Here is a 26,933-nt window from a genome sequence, read left to right on the forward strand (position 1 = left end):
GGAAACAACTTTCTGCCTGCCCGGGACACTACTGTGCAGGGAAGACTGCTCTATGAGCTTACCTACGGCAGTACCCCCAGCGCTGTGGGACTGTGAGATACGTTTGAGTTAGAAGCGATGGCTTAGCAGCAAAGGGTTAACCTGAACATGTGCCTCAGAAGTTCTCCCCCTCTTCCCCTCTGAAGTTTGACATTCCCCAGCCAGGAATTTTTCCAGGCCTAAATCCATCTTCCACCAGCAACGACCCCCTTTCCAGATCTGGGTTCTTGCGGACTGGAGGCGGCGGCATGAAAGAAAAAGCAGGAGAGAAGGAGAAAGGGGGAAAGGGTGAGTTAATCAAACTGGTGTGTGCGAATGGCAAGGGAGCAGCCTCCGAGGTGGGATGGGTGCAAGAGAAAGAAAGAACTGAGTGTGAAATGGGAAAACGGGGAATTCACTTGATGGAGAGAAGAAAGTGGGAGAAAGGCTGAGGGGAATCTGGAAGGAGTGAATGAGAGTAAAATGATATGTGTGCTATGTGGAGAGAATCGATGCAGGCTGCTAAATAGTGCACTGGGTTCAAATCTTTCCTTGTTACCAAGGCACTAGTTCTCAGTGTCCGTTTTTGTCATTGGGAAAAAGAGGAATAGTCACAAATCAGCCTCATGGCATTTTTTTGTTACGATTAATGAGGTAAAGAAGGCAAGCTTGCTTGGACCTCAAATTCACCATGAGCACAACCATTTGTCCGTGCAGCCATAATATACTATAGGAAAAAGAATAAATTTGGTTTTGAAAAGTACAGCAGCTGTAACTGATACTTAGGAAGATCCCCTGAGTGTTTGAAAGAAATGAATGGCAAACCTTATGCAGGATTAGGATGAAGAATTAATAGGCATTATACAATTGTTTATGATTTAAATCATATTTTCACAAGCTGGGAGAACGTGGCACACGCTAGTTTATCTGGAGCAATTGTGGACGTGTGTCTTTGCTGGATCATGCATACTTTTTTGAGACAAATCCCAGAGCGGTAGCTATGTGAGCACTGCTGCAGCTGAAACAAAAAAGAGCCTCGTGGCACTTTGAAGACTTGACAGATTTATTATTGCGGCATAAGACGCAATTAAATTGGTTAGTCTGTAAGGCACCACAAGGGTATTTTGTTTGTACTTATTTGGTGGTACATTCCCACTGAACTCGGCTGCACTTACTTCTGAGTAAGCGCACACAGAACTGAGGCACGGGGATGATAATGAAATAAGAAAATATGTCTTTGGGCATGGGAGGATGGATAGATCAAAAGGAAGGAAGAAGAATGGAGATTAGGTTAGATATTAGTAGGGAATAAGAGTGGAGATGGATGAATAAACAGTAAGATGAGGTGGCTGAGATGGAGAGTGTTAGCTAGAGGGAGGTGCTATGAATTAGTGAGTGTGGCAGGCACGGATGGAGAACTAGTAAGCAAGGGAATGTGAGAGAGACAGCAACAGAGGGGAGAGTGGCACAGCTAAGTCCTCCCCTGGCACACTCCCCAATTTACTCTCCTCTCCCCTCCACCATCCCACTCCCTGCCGAGCTGCCTGGACACCATCTGTTGCTTTGGGACAGAGAGAGTGGACAGGGAGAGAGGCAGGATGGGGGCCCCTCCCCAGGGTAAGTTCCCTTTATTCCCAATAGGAAGCAGGATTGCTCCGTGGGTGTTTGGGGAGGAAAAATAAAGAGGGGAGGGGACATAAAAATTAAGTTGGCGGGTGCCATAGGGTGAGCAAAACTGCAAGGAAAGGCAGCGGGTGTTCTAGAGAGAAATGGCGTTATGGGAATGCTGTAGGTGAGGGTCCCATGAGAATTCATATACATCCCTAAGATATGTATGCAATGCAATCAGCTCCCTAGGAATTGTTCCCAGTCTGTCAAAAACAGGCCTGTTTTGCAGGAGAGAACCAACTGGGATTTTTTTGGGGGGGGGACGGGGACGGGGACAGTAGACCTCATTTAAAGAGGATATAAAGACTGAGTATCTGCAGCTGCAGACCCAATGGGCAGCTGTAGGATTGTAGCATTTATTACATTGTATTTATTGAACGTTTTATCTCCAGCCCTTTCTTCCAGGGAGCTCAGGTACATGGTTCTCTCCCCTGCCCTTTTCATCCTCACAGCACCCCGTGAGGTAGGTTACGCCGAGAGATAGCCCAGCATAGAAGCTTGTGGCGGATATTGTGCGGGTTGGGTTTGGCGCTTGTGATACTATGAGCTATAGTTCTGGTAGCAGGGTGAGGCTTGTGGATTTCATTAACACACACATAAACCTCAGTCCACTTGCGAAAGTTGACATTTGGGGATATAAGTAGGCCTAGATAATGTGTTGGCTCCATTTGTGGAGGGAGGTCCTGGTGGGGCCAAGAGTGAGGGCGCAATGAGAGATAATCTCTGGGTTTCTCAAGGACCATGTAAGGTACCAAAAAGAAAGAAAGAAAGAAAGAAAGAAAGAAAGAAAGAAAGAAAGAAAGAAAGAACTAAAAAGGTGTCTGGGACTTCTTTGCACAAAATGTGTAGTTTTCAAGAGGACAGCTAAAAAATGTTCGTGGTGGTTTGGAGAAACTCAAATCTGTGGAGTGTTGGTCACTGTTTAATAGTTCTATGCAGTTTGGTTTAGTGGGGGCTTATTTATTTATTTATTTACTTACTTACTTACTATCTATTTATTAAATCTGTATACTGCCCTTTATCCAAAGATCACAGGGCAGTTCACAACACAGAGATTATAACATTGGAGGAGCTGGATGCTTGTTTTTTGGGGGGTGGGGGCGGGGACAGTGGCTGTGGAGAACTTTTGAGATGTAGCAGGTGCCTGGAAGGCAGCTATTTGGAAAGCTGTTAATTTTTTTGGCAGGGGGTTTGCAAGGGGAACAACTGAACATTAGTTATGTGACTCGGGCCCATCAAAACCAATGGAACGAGTTAGCCGTGACTAACTTGAGCTGGACTGGATCAGGCACATGAAAAGCATCCTGGACTGTTCGGTCGTCCCTGTTGGGATGCCAGCTATCCCCCAATTTGATCATTCAGGCGTTCGGAACAATCTGGGGGGAAATGGGTGGGTGGACACTGATTTAGGAAACCTGGCCTGGACTGATATGGCGGCCCCTGCAGACTGCCCGCCCACCCCTACCCTCCTGTGGGGAAGGAGCGAGACAGCCACAATCTGGCAGTTTTGCCCATTTTTCGTCTTTCTTTCCCATTCTTCTCTTTCTTGGATGGAAACACAAGCCGGTGAAGCCAGCGGAGGAGGGCCTGTTTCCTTACAACATACCCCAAGCCGTCCTCCTCAGGCCTGCTCCCGCCAACTCCAGCTGGGCCTTCCTCCTATCCTCCTCTATATTTTTCCTGGGCTTTCTTTCGGCATGTGGAAAAACCAGCTGGAGCCAAGATGAAATGAAATCGCAGAGCTGGATCCCAGTGCTGGGAGGGGAAGAAAAGTTTAGTGTATTAGAGGCCATGGGGAAGGGAGGACGGAGGAAGTGTATCCCCCCCCCACTTGCCCTCCCACCAGCTTGATAAGGGGGCCTGAGGTAGGAATAGGTTCAGCAAGACAAAACTCTGAAGATAAAGGATTCTTCAGAGCTGTTGTGCTTAAAATTGAGAATATCCAGTAGTGTCTAGTACTTACAAATATGCCAATTCCACCCTGCACCTTGAACAGCTGCATTGCAGCATGGTAGCAGTTCAACAGATGCAGACTTTCTTGGCATGGAAATGCATTGATGGAGGAAGACTGCACCTGCTGACAACACTCAATCATTTAGGGTGGTAAAAACAGAAAGGATGTCTCTAAAATGGATGAATGGGAAATTCAGTGGCATGTGCAGTTCAGTAAGTGTAAAGTCATGTGCACTGGGCTGCGGGCTGGGAATCCACATATACACTGCTGGGATCAGAGTTGGAAGTCATGGATCAGGACAAGTTTCTTGGGGTCGTAGAGAATAATTCAATGAAAAAATGTTGGGTGCTTCCAGATTGTTACTGTTTTTTTCCAGTAGGAGTTAGTCCCAAACTGACAAATTCAGGTTGTGTAACAACAACAACAACAACAACTTAGTTGGGGGCCTCGTGCAACAAACCTGCTTCCCAAGAACAACAGACTTTTTGCAATATGGAAAGTGATGAGAAAATTTATTGAGAATGGGGGGGGCACAGTTGCTTGACACCAGCTCCCTCCAAACCAATCAGAACGAATGTTCAATAAATAGCCAAAGTTAGGATGAATGTCCAGTAAACAGATAATCTGGAAACAGCTTGTACCAAGGTGCAGCAGGCAGCTGTGAAAAAGGTATCTTCCATGCTGGGGAATAATTAAAAAGGGATTGAATACTGCCTATATTGTAATGCCTCTATACAAGTCTATAGAACAGCCACACTTTAAATACTGGGTGCTTCCACAACAACCTGTTTGTTGAGAATTCACTCAGATTTGTTTGCAGGGAGGCTAAGACAACGTTGTGTTGAAGCAAGCGTCATCCCACCCTTTGTGTGGGGCCAGGGAAGCAGGTTTCTTGCACAAGGTTTCCCACCAGTCAACTATAATTACGCAATCTGAATTTGCCAGTATGTGATTGAAATCCCACTTGAAAATTGCAGCTGTCCGTAAGTGCCCACTGCATACAGTTCTGATTGCTGCCCATTGAAAAGAATATTGAGCAATTTAGAAAGCGTCACAAAGAGGCCAGCAAAACTCCCCTGTGAGGAGGGGTGACAACGTTTGCTCTTCTTTAGTTTACAAAATAGGCAAGTAAAGAGGAGCATGGTAGATGTTACTGAGTTATAAAATTGCGTATAAGTTTCTCTTTTGTAATACTATAATGCAGGATCATCCCATGGCTGAATGGTGGGAGATTCAGGAGAGACAAAATGAAGGATTTCTTCACACCCAATGCAAAGCTGGATGGAGGGATTTGTTATTACAAGATTTGGCGATGACCACCTTTGGCTTTAAAGCAATTAGAGAAGCTCGTGGAGGATAAGACTATTAATGGCTACTAGACATAATGGCCATAAGAACATTAGAGCCTGTGGGATCAGGCAACTGGCCCATCTAGTCCAGCATCCACAGTGGCCACCCAGATGCCTGTGGGAAAACATCAAACAGGACCCGACCACAAGAGCCCTCTCCCCTCCTCCTGTGGTTTCCAGCAACTGAGATTCAGAAGCATTACTGCCTATGAGCGTGGAGCAGTGGCGTAGCGTGGGGGGTGCAGGGGGTGCCGGCCGCACCGGGCGCAACACCTGGGGGTTAGGGTTAGGGGGCGCAAATCCACGGGTTAGGGGGCGCAAATTACTTTCCTTGCCCCGGGTGCTGACAACCCACGCTACGCCACTGCTGTGGAGGCAGAGCATGTGCCTCTGAATGAATATACAGTGCATCTCTGAATCTCTGAATGCATGCCAGTTGCTGGAGAACAACAACAGGAGAGTGCTGCTGCGCTCCTGGCCTGCTTGTGGGAGTGAGATCTGCCCGTGGTCCAATCCAGCAGGGCTCTTACGCCCTTAGGCACAGTGGAGGGGACTGGGAAGCAGGAGACAAGAGGTTCAGCTGCACTTGGACTGAGAGGGAAGGGGGCAGCCTATGATAGCCTCTCTCCACTTTTGCATACCTCTTTTTTAAAGTCACATTGGGGGCAAAAGAGCCTTCTGGCTGAAACCAATGCCGGAGTTGCCACAGAGCAGTTCTTTAAACCACTCAGCTACAGCAGCACAGGAATCAGACACTTCAACCTCATGATCATAGATACTAGGAGGGCTGCAAGAGGAGCTTTAGCTGGGTGGAGCAACTCACACTTTACAAGCACTGGGTCCCCAGTTTGAACCCAAGGTACAACTGAACAAGTCAAGAAGAGCATAGCACAGACCTATGGCTTGGTTCTTGAATAGGCCTACCAGCTCTTTTGGCCCACCCCTTCTCCCAACAACTCATGTGAACAAACCACCCGCCAACCCACCCTGCTACTGTTAGCCCAACCCTGCTGGGCAGCATCTGAGTTGGACTCCTCATCCTTCCCTCATCACTGGGCCTCCCTTGCTGTCGACTGATGGCCTCATAACCTATCCCACTTGTGCACCCTCAGAGGCCTGCCCCACCACGGCCAAGGAACCCAAGTGAGCCAAGAGTGGAGGGCCAGAAGTCCAGCAAGTTCCCTGTCCAGCTCCTCAGAGCCCCACAGAGAGGTCAGCTGATGTCCCATGTGACAGGTACCTGCTTGGTTTCTAGGCAGGGTGATGCTTGCCATGAGCTTAAGTTCCCATGTGTGTTTTAGAGGGCTGTTTCAGCAAAGTACTCGTTTTCCTCTTCTTCAAAGCAGCTAAAGACAGCAGTGGAGGGCACAAAAAAATTAGCAGAACATTGCTTCAGATCTGCCCTCTGGTATTGTGTGACACACCTAGTTGTGTCTAGTGTCAAAAAATGAGATAGCACCTTGGGTCAGAGAGCAGGTTTCAGTACTCCCATCTGTCTCCTAGAAAATCTCAGCAGCTCCTAAGTTTTGCCAGGTCTTGCACCCCTGATTAGTATTTGTGATAAGCCTCAATATTAAAAGCCAATGTTTGTGATTGGAGGGCAGGCAAGATCACTTTCAAACTTTTGGGGGGAGGGTGCAGTTCCCTAAACATAGCACCTCATGGATTTGCTCCTCTGAGGCCGCCTCTCCCTTACAAATCTATGCCTCAAACAATGTGGCGCCCGGGCTGCCTTCCTCTGCAATCTGCCATTTATTCTCCTGCCTGCGGTCCCAGCTAACTGCAAACACATGTCTGTCCGTTCCCCCCTCAACCATCTGCAGCCTCTCCATCCTACACCCCCCTCCTTTGAAATTGCTTTTCCATTCGCAGTTAAAGACAAAAGTGCCGTCAGCGAATCAGTCCTTCCCCCCCTTCTTCTTCAAGGGATGCATTCCAAAATCCCTTGGCAGGCTATTTGGGAACTGTGTGTGTGTGTGTGTGTGTGTGTGTGTGTGTGTGTGTGTGTGTGTAGAGGGAGGGACACACAACAGGCAGCCAAGCAAAGCCACACACACAAAACCCAACAGTGTCCTTTGGGAACAATAGGGAAATGGGAATTGTAGCAGCAAGGTTAGCTGCTACTCCTCAGCTAGCATTTTGCCTCTCATTTTACAGAGAGAAAATGAAGGCCCTTGGTTTTCCCTTTAAATTGTCCAAAAGGGTGCAGTTAGGGGCTCTTTGTGCTGAGCTCCCCTCGCACTCAATCCGTAGATCTGCTGCCCCTTCCCACTTTGTTGCTTACCAGGCAGCTGTACACGCAGCAAAGCACAAGGCCGTTGGCCACCCACCAGCGAATCTGCCCTTTTACATTAGCATGTGCAAATGTGATGCAAATTTGAGTCAGGCGCCTGTGCACACTGCCACTGTGTTCAAACAGATCAAGAGAGCCCAAAGGAGCTTTCTGTGCAAACAGCTTCCTCCCCTCTACCAATAAGTCAAGAAGGTCTGTTTCCTCCTCCCCGCCCCACCCCGGAATAGATGGCACTTAAAAGACTTGGCACAGGCTAATTACACAAATTTGCATCAGATTTGAACATGCTCTATATGTATAAGTGCATATTTATGTATGTATAAGTGCAGATTTGCCCATTAAGGCTGCATACACAGTAACCCATCTGAAGCAAGAAAACGTCTTAAAAAAAACCCATAAAACTATCTTGAATCATGCATGCTCATCCTCAACATGCTGCTTTCGGTTTAGATTGATTCTAGAACTTGTTGTCTACAAGGGTGAGTCTGCTTGCTTGACCCACATTTGAAATTCCTTTTCTTGATTAGGTTACCCATGCCTTTTCCTCCCTGCACTTCCCCCGGGCGAATGGCAAAGGATGTGGTGGATGCAATCTCTGTATAATTCCACCCACAACATCATTGGGTTTCATTGCCAGGACCACTTACATCTGTTTTCATATGGACACACTGCAGGGCAATGCAGAATCAAGCTGCAGTGAGCGTTTGTTTTTAGAATGAAGCCGGTTCCTCAAGAAGTGCTACTTTTCAGGACCGAAACAAAAAAACCCCACAATAGATCTTGACTGTGCATTTACTGTGTAGAAAAGAACAGGTACTTGTTTCCCACTGATTCTAGAATAAAATATTGTGATTCTTGAATAACATATTGTGTGTGCACAACCTAAAGATGGAGGTCAGCCGACAGTCCTGTGCTTTGCTGTAGGCTCATCTACCCTGTGAGCAACAAAGTGGGAAGAGGGCAGTGCTGGCCATGACTTAAGCTCACTGCATTGTTAATTTCCTATTTGATACATGCTAATTCAGCAACTCAATACTGCTCAGAAAGGCAGAAACTGGAGGTGCTCTGCTATGCCTATACACAAATACTGGGATTAGGATGCTAATATATTTAACGGGCAAAGTATTGCAGAGGGATGATGCTGAAAAGGGGTTACAGAACACTGAGGAGTTGTTGTTTTTTGTTGTGGCCATGTATGCGATTTTCATTGCTTGGATTAGAACTAGTTTAGTTTTGGAAGAAACCAAATCAGCCGTGCTTATTTAAGCCAAGGCTTTAGCCACCCTTCCCCGCTAGGTGGGGCTGCCACATTTCTTGGAAGGGGCCTCAAAGACATGAATGGAAAATCAATCAGTAATTCCTTCCTAAGCAACTTCTACAATCCCTGTGCCAAGCTGTAGAATCTGCCTGCTTCTTAACATTGTCAAATTCTTAGCATCAGCTAAGCTGCAAAAAAAGAAGGGGGAGGGTAATGTTTACGTCCCAAAGCCTTCATGATGAACGCTGTGCTTTCCTTAATAGTAATTTCCTTAAGGGATCCCATATCCCCTGCCATGAGCACAGTCATAATAGCTAAAGGGAATCTCCACCCCCCCAATGGCAAAAGCTTGGAAATGATGGTTGTGATCTTCTGGAATAACACATCCTGAGTCAGGACAGGGAATCATAGGTGGGCAGGTCATGTGGGTGGAATTTGGACTATTACCACTGGCAGGGTGGAGGTGGCGGCACCATCTGCTGCTGACTTAATTGTGTTTTTTAACACATCACATGAAGCTGCCTTATACTGAGTCAGGCCACTGGCTGCCCAGGATCACAGATAGTGGCCTTTTCCTGCCACCTGTTCTTTTTACCTGGAGATTGAACCTGGGACCTGCTGCACGCGGCGCTTATGCTATGCTCTTCTATTACAGATACTAATACTGCACAGCTTGAAGCAATAGGGTGAATAAAAACTGACTTCTCTTGGAATAAAAATTGTCCAGACCCATAAATATGATTCACAGAACCCTCTTCAAGTGAGGTACTGCACCCCACTGGCCACACCCTGGCTACAAGTCCTAAGGTGTATCATTGCCCGAGGTAAAGAGTGGGGAACCTGTGGCCCCAGCAGATGTTTCTGGGACTACAACTCCCATCATCCCTGATCATTGGCCACGTGGGCTGGAGTTGATGGAAGTTGGGAGTCCAAAACCATTGTGGGGTCACAGGTTAACCACGCCTGCCCTTGGCAAAAATGGGTGTAGCTGTCCTCAGGGAAAGGATTATGTTCCATTCGCAATAGTTTTCCTTATTGCTGGTCCTTCCACCTTGCTTTATACCTGAATGAAGTGAAGGAAGCAGGGTGCAGTTCATAAATTCCCAACCTAGCCTCAGGGCAGCAGATGCAAACTCCATTTTATTCCTGTAGTTATGATGCTGCTGTGATTTAAAATGTGAAACTGCACATGCACAGAGTAAAAAAAACCAAGGTGGGCAAACTGCTTCTTGCCCCAGCATATCAGTACAGTGGTGCCTCGCAAGACGAAATTAATTCGTTCCGCAAGTCTCTTCGTCTTGCGGTTTTTTCGTCTTGCGATGCACGGTTTCCCATAGGAATGCATTGAAAATCAATTAATGCGTTCCTAGGGAAACCGCCTTCAGACCAGGTCCGGGGACAGTCTGTCCCCGGACCTCTTCTGAAGGCTGGGGGGGGGGACAAGGGCTTTTCTTCCCACCCCCAGCATTTTAAAAAACCCTGGGACAGCGGAGGACTTCTCCGCTGTCCTGGGCGATCTTAAAATGCTGGCGGGCGGCATTTTTAAATCGCCCCGGCCAGCGGAGGACTTCTCCGCTGTCCGGGGCGATTTAAAAGCCCCTGGGAAGGCAGGCAGGGGGGACAAAGACTTTCGCCCCCTGCCCGCCTTCAGAAGGTGTTCCCGCCCCCCGCCCCACTTCGGAACAGCTTTCCGAAGTGGGGCGGCTGGGGCAGGTGTCCCCGCCCCCCCGCCCCACTTCGGAACAGCTTTCCGAAGTGGGGCGGATGGGGCAGCTGTTCCCGCCCCCCCGCCCCCCTTCGGAACAGCGTTCCGAAGTGGGGCGGGTGGGGCAGCTGTTCCCGCCCCCCCCTCCCCACTTCGGAACAGCGTTCCGAAGTGGGGCGGGTGGGGCAGCTGTTCCCGCCCCCCCTCCCCCCTTCGGAACAGCGTTCCGAAGTGGGGCGGATGGGGCAGCTGTTCCCGCCCCCCTTCGGAACAGCGTTCCGAAGTGGGGCGGATGGGGCAGCTGTTCCCGCCCCCCCTTCCCCCTTCGGAACAGCGTTTTAAAATGCTGGGGGTCGGCAGCGAACGCTCCCGACCCCCAGCATTTTAAAATCTCCCCGGGACAGGGGGAGATTTTAAAATGCTGGGGGTCGGCAGCTAACGCTTCGCTCCCGACCCCCAGCATTTTAAAATCTCCCCGGGACAGAGACTTCTCTGCTGTCCCTTGGAGATTTCAAAATGCTGGGGGTCGGCAGCGAACGCTTCGCTCCCGCCCGCCAGCATTTTAAGATCGCCCGGGGCAGGCGGGGGGGAAGGCAGGCGGGGGGGAGCAAAGACTTTTGCCCCCCGCCAGCCTTCAGAAGAGGTCCTCTTCTGAAGGCCGGCTGTGGGCGAAAGTCTTTGCTCCCGACCGCCAGCATTTCCCTATGGGCTTTCGTCTTGCGATGCAAGCCCATAGGGAAATTCGTCTTGCGAAGCGCCTCCAAAACAGAAAACCCTTTCGTCTTGCGGGTTTTCCGTCTTGCGAGGCATTCGTCTTGTGGGGTACCACTGTAATACATAAACAGTTATAAAGCATGGGATGGTGGTGTTAACTGAGTGCTTTGCAAATGAAGTAATGCAGATGGCTGTCTAAAGCAGGGTATTAAGTCCAGGGTCTAATATTTCCCAGCTGCCTCAGTGCTTCAGTCCTCAGAATCGCCAGTGGAAAGGATCATATTTCAGTCAGTGGGATCCACGGTCTAAGGATGTCCCCCAACTATGGCTGCATATGCACCATACATTTAAAACACACCCACCCCAAGAATCCTGGGAACTGTAGTTTACCCCTCACAGTGCTACAGTTCTCAGCACCCTTAACCAATTACAGTTCCCAGGATTCTTGGGGGAATGTGCTTTAAATGTATGGTATGTACAGTATGTACACAGCCTATGTCTTACCTGCAGCCTGTTCCATAAAATTCCCTGACGGATACTGAGAACTGAGCATGTCCCACCCTGATTGCTGTTCTTGGTCACACGGAAATGTGACAAAGAGACAGAAGCCAGGAAGTGGGGTTTCATCCATATGATGTTATTTATTTGATGCTTTTGGCTGTGCACCTTGACCTATGACACCTTTTTCCTCTACAGGTGACACCATGTCTGTGATATACAGTGAGGTGGCTGCAGATGAGCCTACAACTAGCAGCTTCTGGATGGTGAGTGGATGAAAACAGGGGCAGGGTCAAATAGTTGGGAGAGGAAGGAGATCTCATGGGCATGATGGAGGCAGATTTCTCAAAGACGTTCATTTGGACTAAGTCAACGGAGTCAAGATTGTATGGGTGTTCAGTCATTGGTTTCATTTATATATATTTGCCTGGCCCAAGGATTTTCTGTTACCTGAAACCAGCTCTACCTTAGACTGGGTTGGCCACTGTCTCTCTATTCCTAGTCTAGTGGTCTAGAGCAGAATTAAGGCTCACTTTTTTTAAGGAAAAGAGATAAGGTTTGGTTAGCTAAATTAGGAAAGTGAGAAGCTGCCTTATACAGTGCCAAGCCTTTGGTCCATCTGGGGATTATTGGGTTGTCTCTGTTTTTATGTTAGTATGTATTTTTTGTTTTTTAGATTGTAATTTTATGTTGCGAACTGCCCTGAGATCTACAGTTATAGGGCAGTATACAAATTTAATAAACAACAGCAATTCAGTGTTGTCTACACTGATACATTGACTGACAGCAGTTCTTTAGGAGTTCAGGCAAGAGCTTTTCCCAGTCCTACACGCTGCTGGGATTGAACATGGGATTTTTGGCATGGAAAGTGGATGCTCTTGACACTGAATCATGGCCCTTCCCCAAGTCCTTAGGTACAGAAGTCCTTGTGACTCTGATAAATGTGTAGGTTTGAGGATGCACCATACCCTGTTCATGCTGTGATTGCTCCCTCCCTATCAGTCTCTCTCCCTTCTGCTCTCCTGCAGCCCAATCACTATCACAGCACAGTCAAGCGCTTGGATGATGGCTATCGCGTCTGCGACCAGATTGTGGCCTGTTTCCAGGATCGGGCAAAGATTGAGCGCAGCTATGCCTTGCAGATGGAGGAGTGGACTCGCAAGTGGCGCCCCCTTGTGGATGCAAGTGAGTTGTTAGGCATCACACATTATTTAAGAGGAGAACCGTGTTGCAAAATTCAAAGCAGTGCAACTTTCAAAGGACAGCTGTGTTTTTCTTTGTGTATTGTTTTGGGAAACAAGAATTAATGCAAACCATACCAAATTTTTAGTTGAGGTTCCTGCACCATATGACCCTCAGAATCCCTTCCAATTCTACAGTTCTATGGTTCTACTTGCACTCCCAAAAGAAACAGGACAGTTGCATGATTTTTAGATGCTCAGGATTGAGGGGGATCTGCTGGTTTTGTGGGCTAGCTATCCTCAGGGGCAAACTATGAAATCTGGGCATCACCTCTCCCTCCCTGCAGGTCCAGTGTACGGCTCCTTGCTCCGGGCCTGGCAAGCCTTCCTGGGGGCTTCGGAGCGACTGAGCCGCTTGCACATGGATATGCAAAGGGCTCTGGTCTCCGAGGATGCCGGGCGCATCCGGGGTTGGCAACACGACTCCTATCACCGCAAGCTTTTTGGGGGCTTCAAGGAGGCCTGTGAGCTGGAAAGCGGCTTCCAGCGGGCACAGAAACCCTGGACCAAGAAGCTCAAGAAGGTAGGGGAGACTTGGCCCCCTGGATGTCATGGACTGGTTGGGCGCAGAGGAACGGTGGGAGGAACCAGTTGGGGAACCACCGAGAGAAGAAGGCTCAGAGCCCAGGGAGTGGTGGTGAGATGATGATGAGTGCTCTGAGGGGGAAGAGGAGGTGTTGGAAGCTGAAGAGGCAACAGGACTTAGTGAGCTGGGAGAGTCTGTGGCAGGAGAAGTCCAGAATCAGAGGTGGAAGCTGAAGTTGGCGAGTAGGAGGAGGGTGACCAAAAGGCAGAGATGAGTGAAGGCTGGTATATCTCGACACACTTTGACAGACCACTCACTATTATTTTCCTTCCCTCTCTCCTGCCTACCCTTGACTGGCCCATCCAGGTCGAGAAGACCAAGTCTTTATACCACAAGGCCTGTCGCAAAGAACACATTGCAGCCCTACGGGAAAATGCAGTCAAGGCCGCACCGGGTTCTGAGCTGCCCCAAGAACGACAGCGGGCCTTGAGGGAGGAACACCAGCGTTGCAGCCAAGAAGCCAACAAGGTGGGATTCTTCCCTACTTTCTTTATGGGCCCAAAGGCTAATAAATATGGGTCAGTGGAACTGCCAGGCACACTAGACACACTTGCTGATACGTTGCCTGGGGCTTGGTTATAAGCAGAGTCCTCAGTCTTTCTGACGTTTGGAGTGTTTGTGGGCATCAGTCACAAAATGGCTGCCGTGGCATAGCACAAAATGGCTGCCATATCTAAAAGAACAGAAAGAGAAACGGGACCACATAATGATACAGGCCTGCCTTCTCTTTGCCCCTCTCCTCTGTTCAGAACAGAAAGGCTGATGAGTGTCCAGTCCTGACATCTAATGAAATGGGGGCATCTTTATGTGTTCAACGTAGGATTGGTCAGTGCAAACAGGAACTGAGCAGGAAGAGCAAAGGTTCTGTCATGCATTGTGAATTTTTGAGGGGCTATTTACTGAGACCTGTTTGTGGGTGCCATAAGAGGTGCTGGCTGGCACACTGGCACCCATGGTTGCTGCATTCCCCCCCCCCCCCCCGTGTTGTATCTACCTGTTAGTCCTAGCAGCTCCTGGCTCTCTGGGTCTAGCCATCTTATTATCTCATAGAATTGCCATTTGACCAGAAAAAATAATAATCAGCCTACCCTGTTCTTGTGCCTTCGATAGAAGAAATCATAACTCTGCATAAACCATTAGGTGAAAGTTTTCAGTGCACAGAGATGATCATGATCGCATGCTAATATCTGCAGAACAAGCTGCTGTAAGACACATAGAAGCTGGTAAAAAAAGGAAGAAGTTGGCAACCTTATTTCCTTATGATACTACTGTGTACGTGCATTTTTCAAAAAGAAAAAAGGAAAGCACATAGAAGCCAGTGTGTCAACACCCACAGGAATGTGATGCTTTGTGTTGTGTTTTTCTTAGATGATGCTTTTTATTGACATGAGTAGTGCCTTTGAAAAACGTGTCACCTAGCACGGGACTGCCATCAGCCACAGAGGGATTATTTGGGAAGGGATGCGAAGAGCCAGTCCACTAGGCTATATCAGAGGGAGAGATGGGGCTGCCAGGCCCCTCCATTAGCTCTGATGAAAGTCCACCAACTTTTTGCCTCACTGTTTTCCTTGAGCATGGTGATGATCTATGTCTGTGTACTACTAACCACAAAAGCTATACTCTACTTTCACTGTTGGAGCCAGTGTGGGACTCTGATTGCTGGTATGCCCAAGTGGGGAGTGTGTTACACCCATCATCCTATACTGGCTTCTCTGAGAAGCAATGTTGCATTAGATGGGCATTTGTCTTTGAAGGACAGGCCTTTAGATTGTATTTTCTGCCTCCATGCTTCTTGGAAGTGGGGGGGGGGGCAGCTCATATCCCAGGGGGGAGGACTGTTAGGCACATGCCTCTTTTTGACCCTTGACCCCTTACAACAGGTGCGCGAGCGCTATGAGAAGGCCCTGCAAGAGCTCGACCGCTGCAGCCCACGCTACATGGAGGAAATGGAGTCCGTTTTTGAGCAGGGGCAGGCGCAGGAGCAGAGACGCATCGCCTTCCTCAAGGGGGCCTTCCTCGCCCTACATCGACGCCTCGATGTCACTGCTGACCCCAGGTGTGGGAGAGGGCAGAGGCACCAGGTTGCCCCCAAGGTTGAGGCCCGGCGTGCAGCACATGTGTGGCAATGGAGGCTGAGCACTCGAGAGGAGCCAACTTTCGGACCTGCAATGTGTGATGTGCATTGCATGAAGGGCCGCCTCAAGATCAGGGCCCTCTGGCCCCCTTAAAACAAATATTGAGGGGGCCGAGGTGCCTTTAGCCCCCTAGAGTTGGCACGCCTGGGGGAGGGTTAACTGAGGCCTAAGTGACACTTTTCAAAGCAGCACAGAACGGTCACCTGAGAGTCATTTCTGATGGGATCCATTGAAACAAGTTTCTGGGCTTCGTGGACCCGTGGCCTGATGCAGCAGAGCTTTTAAAATGTTCATGCTCCTAATATCACCAGAAGCAGCTTTTCCCAGTTGGGGAGGGGGCAGAGATTGCAGAGGCACCTTTGACCATTAGAGGGAGTCTCAGAGCTTCCTCTGTGTGCCTGAGTGGTATCCAGAGGTATATTTCCAATTCAGAGTGCTCATTTCCAAGGAAATCTTGCATTTCAGACTAGAGCTTATGGTGGATTGTGTTCCCCAAATCAGAAGACTTCTCCCAGTGCCATGCATCACACTAAGTGTGAAGGCAGAGTGAAGAAAGCGGTGTAGATTGGATGTTGTGCGTGTGTGTTTTGGGGGGAGAGTTCTATGCCACCTGACACTCCTTCCTGATGATTTCCCTCCTTTCCTTTAGCATCCAAGCTGTTTATACTGATTTGCACCAAGCCATTGAGGACATAAATGACCAGGATGACCTGAAATGGTGGCGTAATCGACACGGACCGGGGATGCCTATGAACTGGCCACAGTTCGAGGTGGGGACCTCTCCCTTCCTTAATGGTGAGATAAGGGTGCTCTGCATATTCTCAGAGGCACTTCCATCTCTAGGCAGCATTTAGGCACAGGGAGAAACTGCCCCAGATTATATCTGATGCAAGTTCAAGCCCATAACAGTCTCTAGAAAAACTTGTTCTGCTTCTTGCCTGATTCTAAATTTAGCCTTCTTCAGTTCTCTGGGTGCTCCTTTCCGCACAGAACAAAAAGCTCTTTTTTGTCCTCAGGCCCCTTGGGCTGACAGTTTACTTGTGAGCAGTTAGAATGTCTTTGAACATTCAACATGACATTACAACAATTCAGCCAGTGGCCAGGGAGGCATCTCAGACTTATTAGCAGCAACCACCAACCTGTATTTCGCTTCAGGTTTTGTCCCTCTTTTGACAGATTAACAAAACTCTTTGAGTTGGGAGGGGAAGGTGGGCTATGTGATTGTTTATATTTAACATCCCATTCTTCTTATGACTACAGGGTCTGTACCATAAAGCAATGTCCACACTGGGATTAGGGGGGAAGCGGGAAACTGAGGAAGAATTAAAAACAGCTTAGATTTAAGGCTCAGATTGTAAGTCCTTACCTCAGAATCTAGCTTTAAAAAGAAAATATGACTTCTATGATTCACCTCTGTTTCAAGGTTAACTACGAGCTTTTTTTTATAACACACATCATATGACCTCCTGAGCATTAGTTTCACATGGTGAGCAATGCAAACACTGCCTTTGGTCCGGCAAAATGTCCCCCCCCCCATCTCTCTGCAGGTTTTTGTACAGCTTAGCTAATGGTCTCTACCACTTGAGTTCAGCTCTCAGCAAATGAAGCTTCCTAACGCTTTTCTCTTCCCTCCCCTCATCCCCTGCCATTCAGGCGTGGAGCCCTGACCAGGAGCGGCCACAGGTGAAAGTCCAGAAAGTCCAGAAAGCCAAAGAACCAGAGAAAGCCACACTCCGCAGCATCACCCCCTCCCAGAGCAGGTGAGTCATCCCCGCTCCCAATCACAAGAGGTATGGGAGGAAGCAGCTGGAAACTGAGGCTGAGTATACACCGTACATTCAAAGCACATTCCCCTGCCATAAAGCATCCTGGGATCTATAGTTCATCAAGGGCGGTAGGAATTGCTGTGAGGGGTCAGCAGCAGTTCCCAGGATTCTTTGCAGTGGTGGGAATGTGCCCAAAATGTGCTTTAAATATATGGTGTGTGTCCATCCATGCAATTCACCCAGTGTGTCCATCCATGCAATTTGGGGGCATTTTGTATGTGCGCTTTAGTACCCCTAGTTTAATACAGCTTTACTAAAGCATGGCTTTACAGACTGTAGGGATAGCAGCAAGAAACAACCAGACACAGCAGCTCCACCTTAATGTTGTTTGGCTCCAACTCCCATCAACCGCAGCTAGCACAGCCCACAGTCAGGGATGGTGGGAGCTCTAGTCCAGCAAAATCTGAGGGGCCGCCTGGTCTCCATCCACGACTTGGTGAGTCATAGGGAGGGATATTAATCCATAAAGAGGGATATTATGCACAGTGGTATAACACTGTAATGGGCACTGGAAACAAGTCCTGGGACTGAATGAGTCCTAGTACAGACTTAGTCTTTCTTTGGCTGCGTATGTGCACATTACCAGCTTAAAATGCAGCTAGGCTGTTCTTTTTCTCCATTCTGATCAAAGTTGGTTTGGAGGGGAAGACCTCAAAGCACAGCATTTCATTAGAAATGGCAGCACAAATATGGGTTGTGGCTAATGTCATCATGTGTACGCTACTTTCCAAACTGCTGGATGCAGAGTAAACAGGAGTGTGCACACTGCCTCAAAGTTAGTGGCTGTTGACAAAGGGTTTCTTGGAAGACCAGGATTCCTTTGGCCGCAGGGCACACTTGTCTGCCTGGCCCTGAAAGATGCTTGGATGACTGGTCCTTTAGAGCATCTCATAATCTGTCCATGCAGAAGGCATTTTTATTTATTTTTTGAGTGCACAAAGCTTAAATTGATCTGATACGAGAATGTAAACAGAGGTCAGATGGGAGGCATTTGCTTTTTAAAAAACAACAACAACACAGCTCTCTTCCATGTGCTGTTCCATGTTAACATCACTCTCCTGTTGGCACAAATAACCAGGAGATCAAAGCAGAAGAGGGCTGCCAAAATGATCACATTCCTTCCATGAGGAAAGCTTACAGCATCCAGGGCTCTTTAGTTCAGACAAAAAGAGAGCAAGCGAGGGAAACATGACAGAGATGTATAAAACGATTCAAGGTGTGGAGAAAGTAGACCGGGGGGGGGGGAATTCTTCCTCACAGTTCTAGCACCAGGAATCATCCAATGTGTGCTTTTATTTAAAATGCCTCTCTGGGTTATTTGTAGGGCACAGGAATTTGTTCATATTTCCCCCCCAAAATATAGTCTGGCCCACCACATGGTCTGAGGGATGGTGGACCAGCCCACGGCTGAAAAAGGCTGCTGACCCCTGCTTTAAAGCATTGTGTATAGAAGCTACCAGCAACTGTTATATAGCTTCCCGTACCCTGGACCATCACTAGAGGGAGAAGTGATGCTTGGCGTTGATAATGTATTATAAAATTGTAGCATTGATTTTAGGGATGGAGGATAAATTATTATTATTATTACTATTATGCTGTCTGACGTTTTACTGTGGCTTTATAATTTGTTGGAAGCCGCCCAGAGTGGCTGGGGCAACCCAGTCAGACGGGCAGCATATACCGTATTTTTCGCTCTATAACACGCACCTGACCATAACACGCACGTAGTTTTTAGAGGAGGAAAATCCGCAGGCATGCCACCCGTAGGCATTCCCTCCATAACACGCACAGACATTTCCCCTTACTTTTTAGGACTTAATTTCTCTCTCCCAAACTTATATGTTGATCAGATCACAATTATCAAGTGTCTTCAGTTCTTCTCCAAATTTTGAGAAGAAATAGGCTGATCTGTCCTTCTCTAGTTGCTATTAAACATTTCTACTATTTCACTTGCCCCGCTTTTCCAAACAGTGAGAAGTTCCAGGGCCACATCACTCACCCAGATTTTGCTTCCTTAGTAGTTTTTGGGGGCTTATAGCAATTTGCAATATTTGCATTCAGTTACAAATGCACAGGTGGAGAAATGCATAAAGTGTTTTTTTTATAAAAAAAAATTCAAGACTCCTTGAGTTCTGCTCTACTCCTACTTTCATCCTGCCCTGGGCGGCCCTGCCCTCTGCCTGCCCCTCAGAGCCATCGCGTCACACAGGGCTGGGCCTTGGTGGTGGAAGCTCCTCCTTCTTGCCTCCTCTCCACCAGCTGCTACGAGCTACCCAAAGAAGGAGGCCAGCAGCAGCAAAAGTCATAGAGAGGCAACAGGATGTTCCCTCGCTGCCACCGTCACTTGGGACAAGCTCCCGATCATCCTCCTTCCCAAGCTCGGTGGTGGCAGCACTGGCAGGGGAAATAGGGACATTCTGGGATCAAATCAGAAGCCAGGACAGCTTCTGTAATTCCTGGGGACTGTCCCTGGAAAATCGGGACACTTGGAGGGTATGGTATTTCCCCAAATACCAGGGCAGCAATCTCAGCCTAGTGAAAGGCAGGAAAGGCCATAGCTTGCCATAGAGATACAAGATGACTGGAAGGTTTCTTTAATCTTCCCTGGAGATATGCCTTGAAGCAGCAAGAGGAATCACCCCCGATCCAGAGCTTCAGGAAACCCCAGGAGAAACAGCCAGGCAGGCAAATGCATCCTTTGAGAGGGCAGCTTATCTGTTTGTGGCTGTTTATTGCCTCTTGGGAACTGTTTACTGATTTGCGGGGAAATTGTTCTGTTGACTTTCTTCAGTCAGGGTTTTGGATGTTTAAGGTACACTAGAAATGCAACTCCGCAAGGGATCGTGTAACTCAGGGGTGCCCAAACTTTTTTCAAGGAGGGCCAGATTTGATGAAGTGAAGGGCCGTGAGGGCCAACCAAAGTTGTTGCGCTTTTTTTAGGATTGAAATTGTTGAGCTTTTTTTTTTTAGGGTTGAAGTTGTTGAGGGGTTTTGTGAGGATTTTACCCCATAAACTGCCGAAGGGGCTGGATTAGACCCCCGAAATGGACTTTGGACATGTCTGTGGTAGAGCCTTTAGCCAACAAGGTGTGCTAAAGGTGGGAAAGGAGATTGCAGAGGAGCTGAACGGATTATTTGCATCTGTCTTCAGAGCAGAAGACTTGCGAGTAACATAAAAGTAATAAGGTGAAACAGGAGAGATGCGAGCCGGGAAGGGCGACAGAAGGGCCCGGCCGGGCGGCGACTCACCTCGCAGGCGGTGCGCCATCCCTTTGGCCCAGGCGAGGCGGCGGCGGCTGCTCTGCAACCTCCTTGCCCGTCTCCTCGTGAGGGAAACGCGGCGTCAGCGTCGGGGCGCCTCCGGCGGAGCAAGGCTGCTGGCCTGCCTTCCCCTCCGCCTTCCTCCTTTTCGCCGCACCGCCTGCACCTCCGCTGTCTCCCGCTCTCGGCGGGCCCTCCCGGGCGTCGGGCTCCGAGGGCGAAGGCACCCCTCCTCGGCCCCACTCCACCATGCCCATCTGCAGCACGGCCCCCGCCGCCACGCTCCCGCCAGCCGCCCTGGCCGCTTCGCCCGCCTCCTCCTCGGAGGAGAAGGAGAAGAAGTGACGGCGACGACTCCGCCGCCCCAGCTCCAGATGCTCCAGGCCACCGGGAGGGCAAAGTCCCGCTATGGCCCCCCGACCCTGGACGAAGGCCGCCGCCGCCTCAGAAATTTTCTCTCAGGCCGGCCGTGTAACGGCGCGGGAAGGGAGCGCCTTCGCTTTCTCCACCATCCGCCTTCCAGCCCCCCAGCCCCGCCCACAGCACGCCGCCTCGCAGGGGGAAGCGGGCTGGCAGCTACACGGGCCACATGACAAGGTCTGGCGGGCCGGATTTGGCCCGCGGGCCTTGTGTTTGACACCCGTGGTGTAACTGTTGACAATTGTGTGGGTGGGTGTTATGGAGACAGTGAGGAAGAAGGGTTGGTGACGATGCTGAAGTGAATGTCAAGTGAATAGCTCCCTGTAATGATGTCGCAAATCAGAACTCAAATCTCTTCATTTAACCCTGCCAGTGGTGCTGCCAAGATACAGGGACTGGTAAGAGAAGAAGAATCTATCTTCAAAACTGTTTTCCTTCTCAGAACCCACTCAGACTTCAATTTCAACGCAATGTTAGCACCACACTTCCTTGAGAATTCATCTACTTTCTCGTTATTTATCTATCCATTGCTAAATTTATTCCCACAGCTCAAGGTACCATACACCGATCTTCCTCTCCACATTTTATTCTTACAACAGCCTTGTGAGGTAGGTTAGCCTGAGAGACAATGATTGGCCCAAGCTCACTCAGTGACCTGCATGACTGAGTGGGGATTTGAACCCTGTATTTAAACATGGCATTTATCTCCCACCCTTTGTTAGCCAAAAAAACCCTGTCCCAGAATGGCAAAAAAACAAACAAACAAACCCAGTGTCAAAACAGTCCCTGCCCTCAGGCTTACAATCTAATCAGACATCAAACACATGGAAAATGATATTGTAGAGTTGGGAAAAGGTTCAGAAGAGGGCAAGCAAAATGGCTATGGGAGTGGAGCAACTCCTCCAGGAGGAAAGGTTACAGCATTCGGGACTTTTTTTTAGTTTCGAGAGATGGTGACACAAGAACTCCTAGGCATCCAATGGAGCGGAATGTTGGAAGATTCAAGTAAATAAGCAAATAAAAGAAAGTGCTTCTTCACACAGCACATAGACAAACTACGGAACTCACTCCCACAGGGGCCAGTGGCAGCCACCAACCTGGATGGCTTTAAAAGCGGATTGGACAAATTCATGAAGGCTGTCTCTGTGCTCTCCCTCCACAGTCAGAGACCGTCATGCTTCTGAGCACCAGTTTCTGGAAACCGCAGAAGAGGCGAGCGTCCTTGTGCTCAGCTCCTACTTGTGGGTTTCCTACTGCTGTCTTCTTGGCCGCTGTGAAAACAGGATGCTGGACTAGATAGGCCCTTGGCCTGATCCAACGGCACTCTTCTTTTTTCCTTAAAACAGAATATGAGAGAGGAAAGAAAGCAAACTCAAGCACAAGTGCTTAACGTTACAGTTCTTATAATGCCGTTAAGAGGAGCATCTCCTTGCTGATGTCAGTGGTGTTTCTGAGTGTCTCTTGCTCATGATAAAGCGTGGGCCTTCCACAGAAGCAATTCTTCCCCTCAGATCAGATCCAGGAATACAGTCTTCAGTCCTTATAGCCAGTGCTTTCTTCCCCAAGAAAAATAGGTGCCGGTGCTCTCCATGAAGTTGTTACAGTAAGTGCCACACCTTTTAACAACCAAAAAAAAAGCGGGTGCCTGTACCCTTGAGTACCCCCCGAAGAAAAGAAAAAAAGCACTGCTTATAGCAGTTAGAATCCTTCATTGCTGGTGTCAATGGTGGTGGCTCAGTCCTGATCCTAGTCCAGCACTCCAGGCCCTATGCAGACAAAGATGCTTTCTCAATCCAAACTGTTTACCTTGGGAATTTGTCTTGGCAAATTCCAAAGGTGATGAGTATCACTGGTTAAGCAAACAGATTGGAGTTCTGACTAAGAGTTGCATTAGAGAAAGAGATATATTCACTTAAGACATTCACCATCAGTCATCAAACATTCTTTCTTGCCTTCCCCTAAATATACACCCACAGAATCTGAACAGTTTCAATCACTTGCAAAGTTACTTTTCTAGCAAACCTTAGATATCCAGAACTCCTGCTGCACAGAGACGTTGGAAGAAGATTGGAAGAAAGTTTTTTTAAAAAAATATTTAGGATTGTTTTGTAAAATTAATGAGTATTAGAAAAATGTTGGAACGAAATTATTTGGCTTTAGCAGAAATGTTAAAAAGAACTATGCAAGAATATGTTATGGTTATGAGAAATTGGTATAAATAAGATTTAAGTTTTAAGTTTTAGGGTTTTTTATAGTAAGATAAGGTTAAAATAGATTAAGGTAATTTAATGACAGAATATTATGAAAAATGGGAAGGATTTGCTGTGATAATTAATAACTAGAATACAAAAAAGGGAGGTGTGAGGAGGTCGATGAAATAAGGTAATGACAGTTAAGGATTTGAGAATATTGGATCTGTTTTTAAATTTTTGTGGTTTATTTTTGTTTTTTGATTTTGATGTGTTATGTGTCTTGGTTTTGCTTTTTGCTTTTGATTTTTATCGATTTGTATTGTTTGACTGCTGTTTGTTTTTCCCTTGTTTTTTTTCTTCTTTGTCTTTTTGTTTTTTCCGTAATTTTAAAATGCTTAATAAATATCATTTTAAAAAAACAGAACTCCTGCTGCACAAATGTCATCAGAACAATCACCCCCCAAATCAGCACCCCCCCAAAAAAAAACAGTTAACAGTTCTAAGGCACAGGATCACCAAATCATGCATTTTTCTCTCTCCTGCGATTTTTTGAAGTTACAAATCTAGGGTGATTTCTGCTGCTGCACAGATTCAGGGGATGTCTCCAGGAAGATCAAACAAAATGTCAAGATTGACCGATTGATTGTACTTCGAGACAGCCCTTAAAAACAACACAATTAAAATAAGCACAATGTGCAAATTAAAAACAGCAACACAAAAACAGCCAAAGTCAGTATAACAAAACACCAGTGCAGCGGCAACACAGGAGGAGGGCAGACATCAACTCAGCCTTAAGTATGGGAAAAGAGATGTGTCTGCTTGTCCAGTCCTTGAAAAGCATGTAGTGATGGCATAAGACACACCTCAGAGGTAAGGCCATTCCACAACCTAGGGGCCACCACAGAGAAGATGCCAAAGAGCCCCATGTCCTGTCCTCTTCTTCGAGGATATAAATGTAGCAGTAGATCATAAGCAAAATAGGGGCTTGCCTATAGTTCCACTCACACTCTCACCCCTTCCCACAGTGCAAAGCCAGCACCCCCACCAGTGTCGGGACAGCGGGTTCGTGCAGTGTACGACTATACCGGCCAAGAGGCAGATGAGCTGAGCTTCAAGGCAGGTGAGTGTCGTCTTCTCCCAACTTCTCTGCCTCATTTCATCCTTCAAAGGCAGCTTTACAGGAACATAGGGAGCTGCCTTATATTGAGTCAAACCATTGTTCCATCTAGCTCAATATTGTCTACAATGGCTGGAAGCTGCTTTTCCAGAGTTTCACAGAGGGAGTCTTTCCCAGTCCTACGAGATGCTGGGGATTGAACCTAGGACATGCAAAGGAGCAGCTCAGCCTTTGAGCTATGGCTTAGGACAAAGAGGAAATGGGTATAATCCTGTCCTGACTTTTGATGGTGGTCTGGACCCAAGGGCCAATTTTGCAGAGTCTGGGTGTCTCCCTCTACCTGTCCTCCTCATCAGTATCTGTACCTGCTCCTCACTTTCCCAAACAGTGAGAAGTTCCAGGGGTTGCACTCAGCTGGGTTTGGCTTTCTTTGAGGAACGTGAGCCCTGGAGATTGATAGTGCTTTTGTAATATTTGCTTTATTTGCAGATATACAATTTGAGCATAAGTGAAGGCAAGAAGCATACACATTCCTGCCACCAAAGCAGATCTCTTACCCTGCATCAGATTTCTAGAGAGAGAGGGAACGGGGCACCCTTGCACTCCTAGATGCTTCTTGGTAGCCTGGGACAAGCTCTCAGCCTTGGGTGCCTCCAGACCATCACTATTTATGTGGGAGGGATTCAAGTGCATGCCAGAATGTTAGCCTTGTGCATTTAAAGCATTGTCTCCCTGAAGAAATGAATCCACTTTCCGCTTCCTGTTAGGAAAGTGATGGGGAAACATACTGAAAAAATGTGTAATAAACAAATGAGTCATGAGATAGCATGTAAATACCCCTCAGGCAAATCAGGATAATGTTTATTGTCATATAGCTGCCTCGTAAACAAATTTGAGACGAAGTGTTCAGTGAAGACCGGAAGCAGTCTTAACCTCTGTGTAATCTTTGTGCAGACAAATCAGAATGAATGCTTACTAAATAGGTCATCTGGAGGAGCCCTCTCTGTCCCAAAGCTGCCTGTTTTGCTCCTTCAGAAACGCACATGCATAAGCGCGCACATACACCTTGCTTCAGAGCCTCCCGGAGTGGGAGCATCCCCTTCACTCGAGAGATCTCTGGATATTTCTTACCCATTAGCTCCCATTGAGAAAATACCAGCCAGCCACCCTTGGCCATTAACAAGCCATGACCAACCAGAAGCCATAGCACCATGTCCCAAAACATTGCCTGCCACCCATGGTGGTTGCTGCTGACAGCTCAGCCTTGGACCTCGCTTGTCAACTTTGCCCATTATTGTGGCCCCTCTCCTTTTCCAGTATCCCTAATAATTTCTGAGGTTTCCTCTGTCTTTTTCTTTCCTGTTTCAGGAGAGCTGCTTACCAAGCTGGAAGATGAGGACGAACAGGGCTGGTGCAAGGGGGTGACCGACAGCGGACGTGTGGGGCTCTACCCCGCCAACTACGTGGAGCCCATACAGGGCTAACTCGATGGGTTAGGGGGTGGGGGGAGGGAATCATGCACCCATACACCAATATTAGGGCTATGTTTATTCTGCACTTCCGAGATCGCACCATGTTGCCAGCCCAAAGTGGTGCAAAATTCAGCTTCCTTAGAGACTGCTTTATTTTTAATAATCATACAACTTTCAGTCCACATGGATGCAAAACTTTCAGTCCATACAGATGCCCTGAAAAGACATGTGAGTGATGCTGGTGAAATCTCAGAAGCCGGGTGGGCTGGTAGGTGGGGCTGCATGGAACTTTGAGTAGGGTGGGGCTTCTGAGGTCTACACAGCTTCCTGCCCCTCCCTCTAGCTAGTTATATTATTATGCAAAATAAGCCCATTGATGCTCCATCTGAATAATCAATTCAGGGGAGAACAGCATTTGACTTTGGGTGGGTGGGGTAGCTCTGCCAATAGGTAAGGATAATGGAAGCCACCTGGGATAAAACGTGGGGAACAAATTCCTTAAAACAAACGCAAAGCACACACCCATAACCAGACACACACGTCCGGTCTGAATGGCACACCATGCACAACTCGTGCACAACACCTACACAAGCTGCAGATACCACCACTCCCTCTCCTTGCGTCAGTGACACACACATGCCAAAGAAATCAAGGTGCCTCTGAGTTCTCCTTGGGATGGTGGAGCCAGAGAGCACTTTGCCCCCAAGGGCTTGACAACACCTCTGGAAATCCCGGGATGGACTGAAAATCAGAATAAGAAAGGCGTCTTAGAGTCTCTTGAGGAAATGTTTTTTGGGGATCTTGAGATGATTATCAAACAAAACAGCCACATAATGAGTCACGAAGGGCAGAGGGAGAGGACCACGTAACATAGGGTTGCTGATTTAAAAAAATCCCACGTGGACTCTGGAGAAGTGGCTTCAGCCATACAGTATATTATACTGAGCGTTACTACACTGGCCTTGCCTTCACCTGCCTAGATTCCTGTTTGTTTGTTTGTTTGTTTGTTTGTTTGTTTAGGGGGGGGCAAGAAAGAAGCAACCAGACTAGAAGCCGTTATCTCTGACTCCACCCAAAGAAGCATAACAAAGAGGGGGGATAGAAATATGATGAGCTTATGAGAGTGAATGTTTTAAAAATACGTTTTAGCTCATCTGGAGGTTTTGGAAAATAAAAGAAATAAGCATGGTGGCAATCTCTGTGCCTTTTCATTCGTAATATTGTTT

The 26,933-nt window shown here is 47.9% G+C and overlaps 1 protein-coding gene across 2 annotated transcripts; it reads left to right on the forward strand.

The window, feature by feature from the left end:
• On the forward strand, positions 1-26,902 carry LOC308572726 (protein kinase C and casein kinase II substrate protein 3-like). Of its 2 annotated transcripts, none has more exons than XM_081169078.1 (10): positions 1-327; positions 11,656-11,723; positions 12,486-12,642; positions 12,986-13,221; positions 13,591-13,752; positions 15,165-15,340; positions 16,069-16,189; positions 17,073-17,179; positions 24,144-24,238; positions 25,604-26,902. In XM_081169078.1, the coding sequence occupies exons 1-10, from the start codon at positions 288-290 to the stop codon at positions 25,717-25,719; spliced, it is 1,278 nt and encodes a 425-aa protein (XP_081025204.1). In that variant the 5' UTR covers positions 1-287; the 3' UTR covers positions 25,720-26,902. The 2 variants fall into 2 exon arrangements, with proteins under 2 accessions (XP_081025204.1, XP_081025205.1); XM_081169079.1 differs by lacking the exon at positions 1-327 and adding an exon at positions 1,478-1,635.
• Positions 26,903-26,933: the final 31 nt, after the last annotated feature.

This window comes from Podarcis bocagei (genome assembly GCF_964188305.1).
Source record: "Podarcis bocagei genome assembly, chromosome: 13".
Classification (NCBI taxonomy): Eukaryota; Metazoa; Chordata; class Lepidosauria; order Squamata; family Lacertidae; genus Podarcis; species Podarcis bocagei.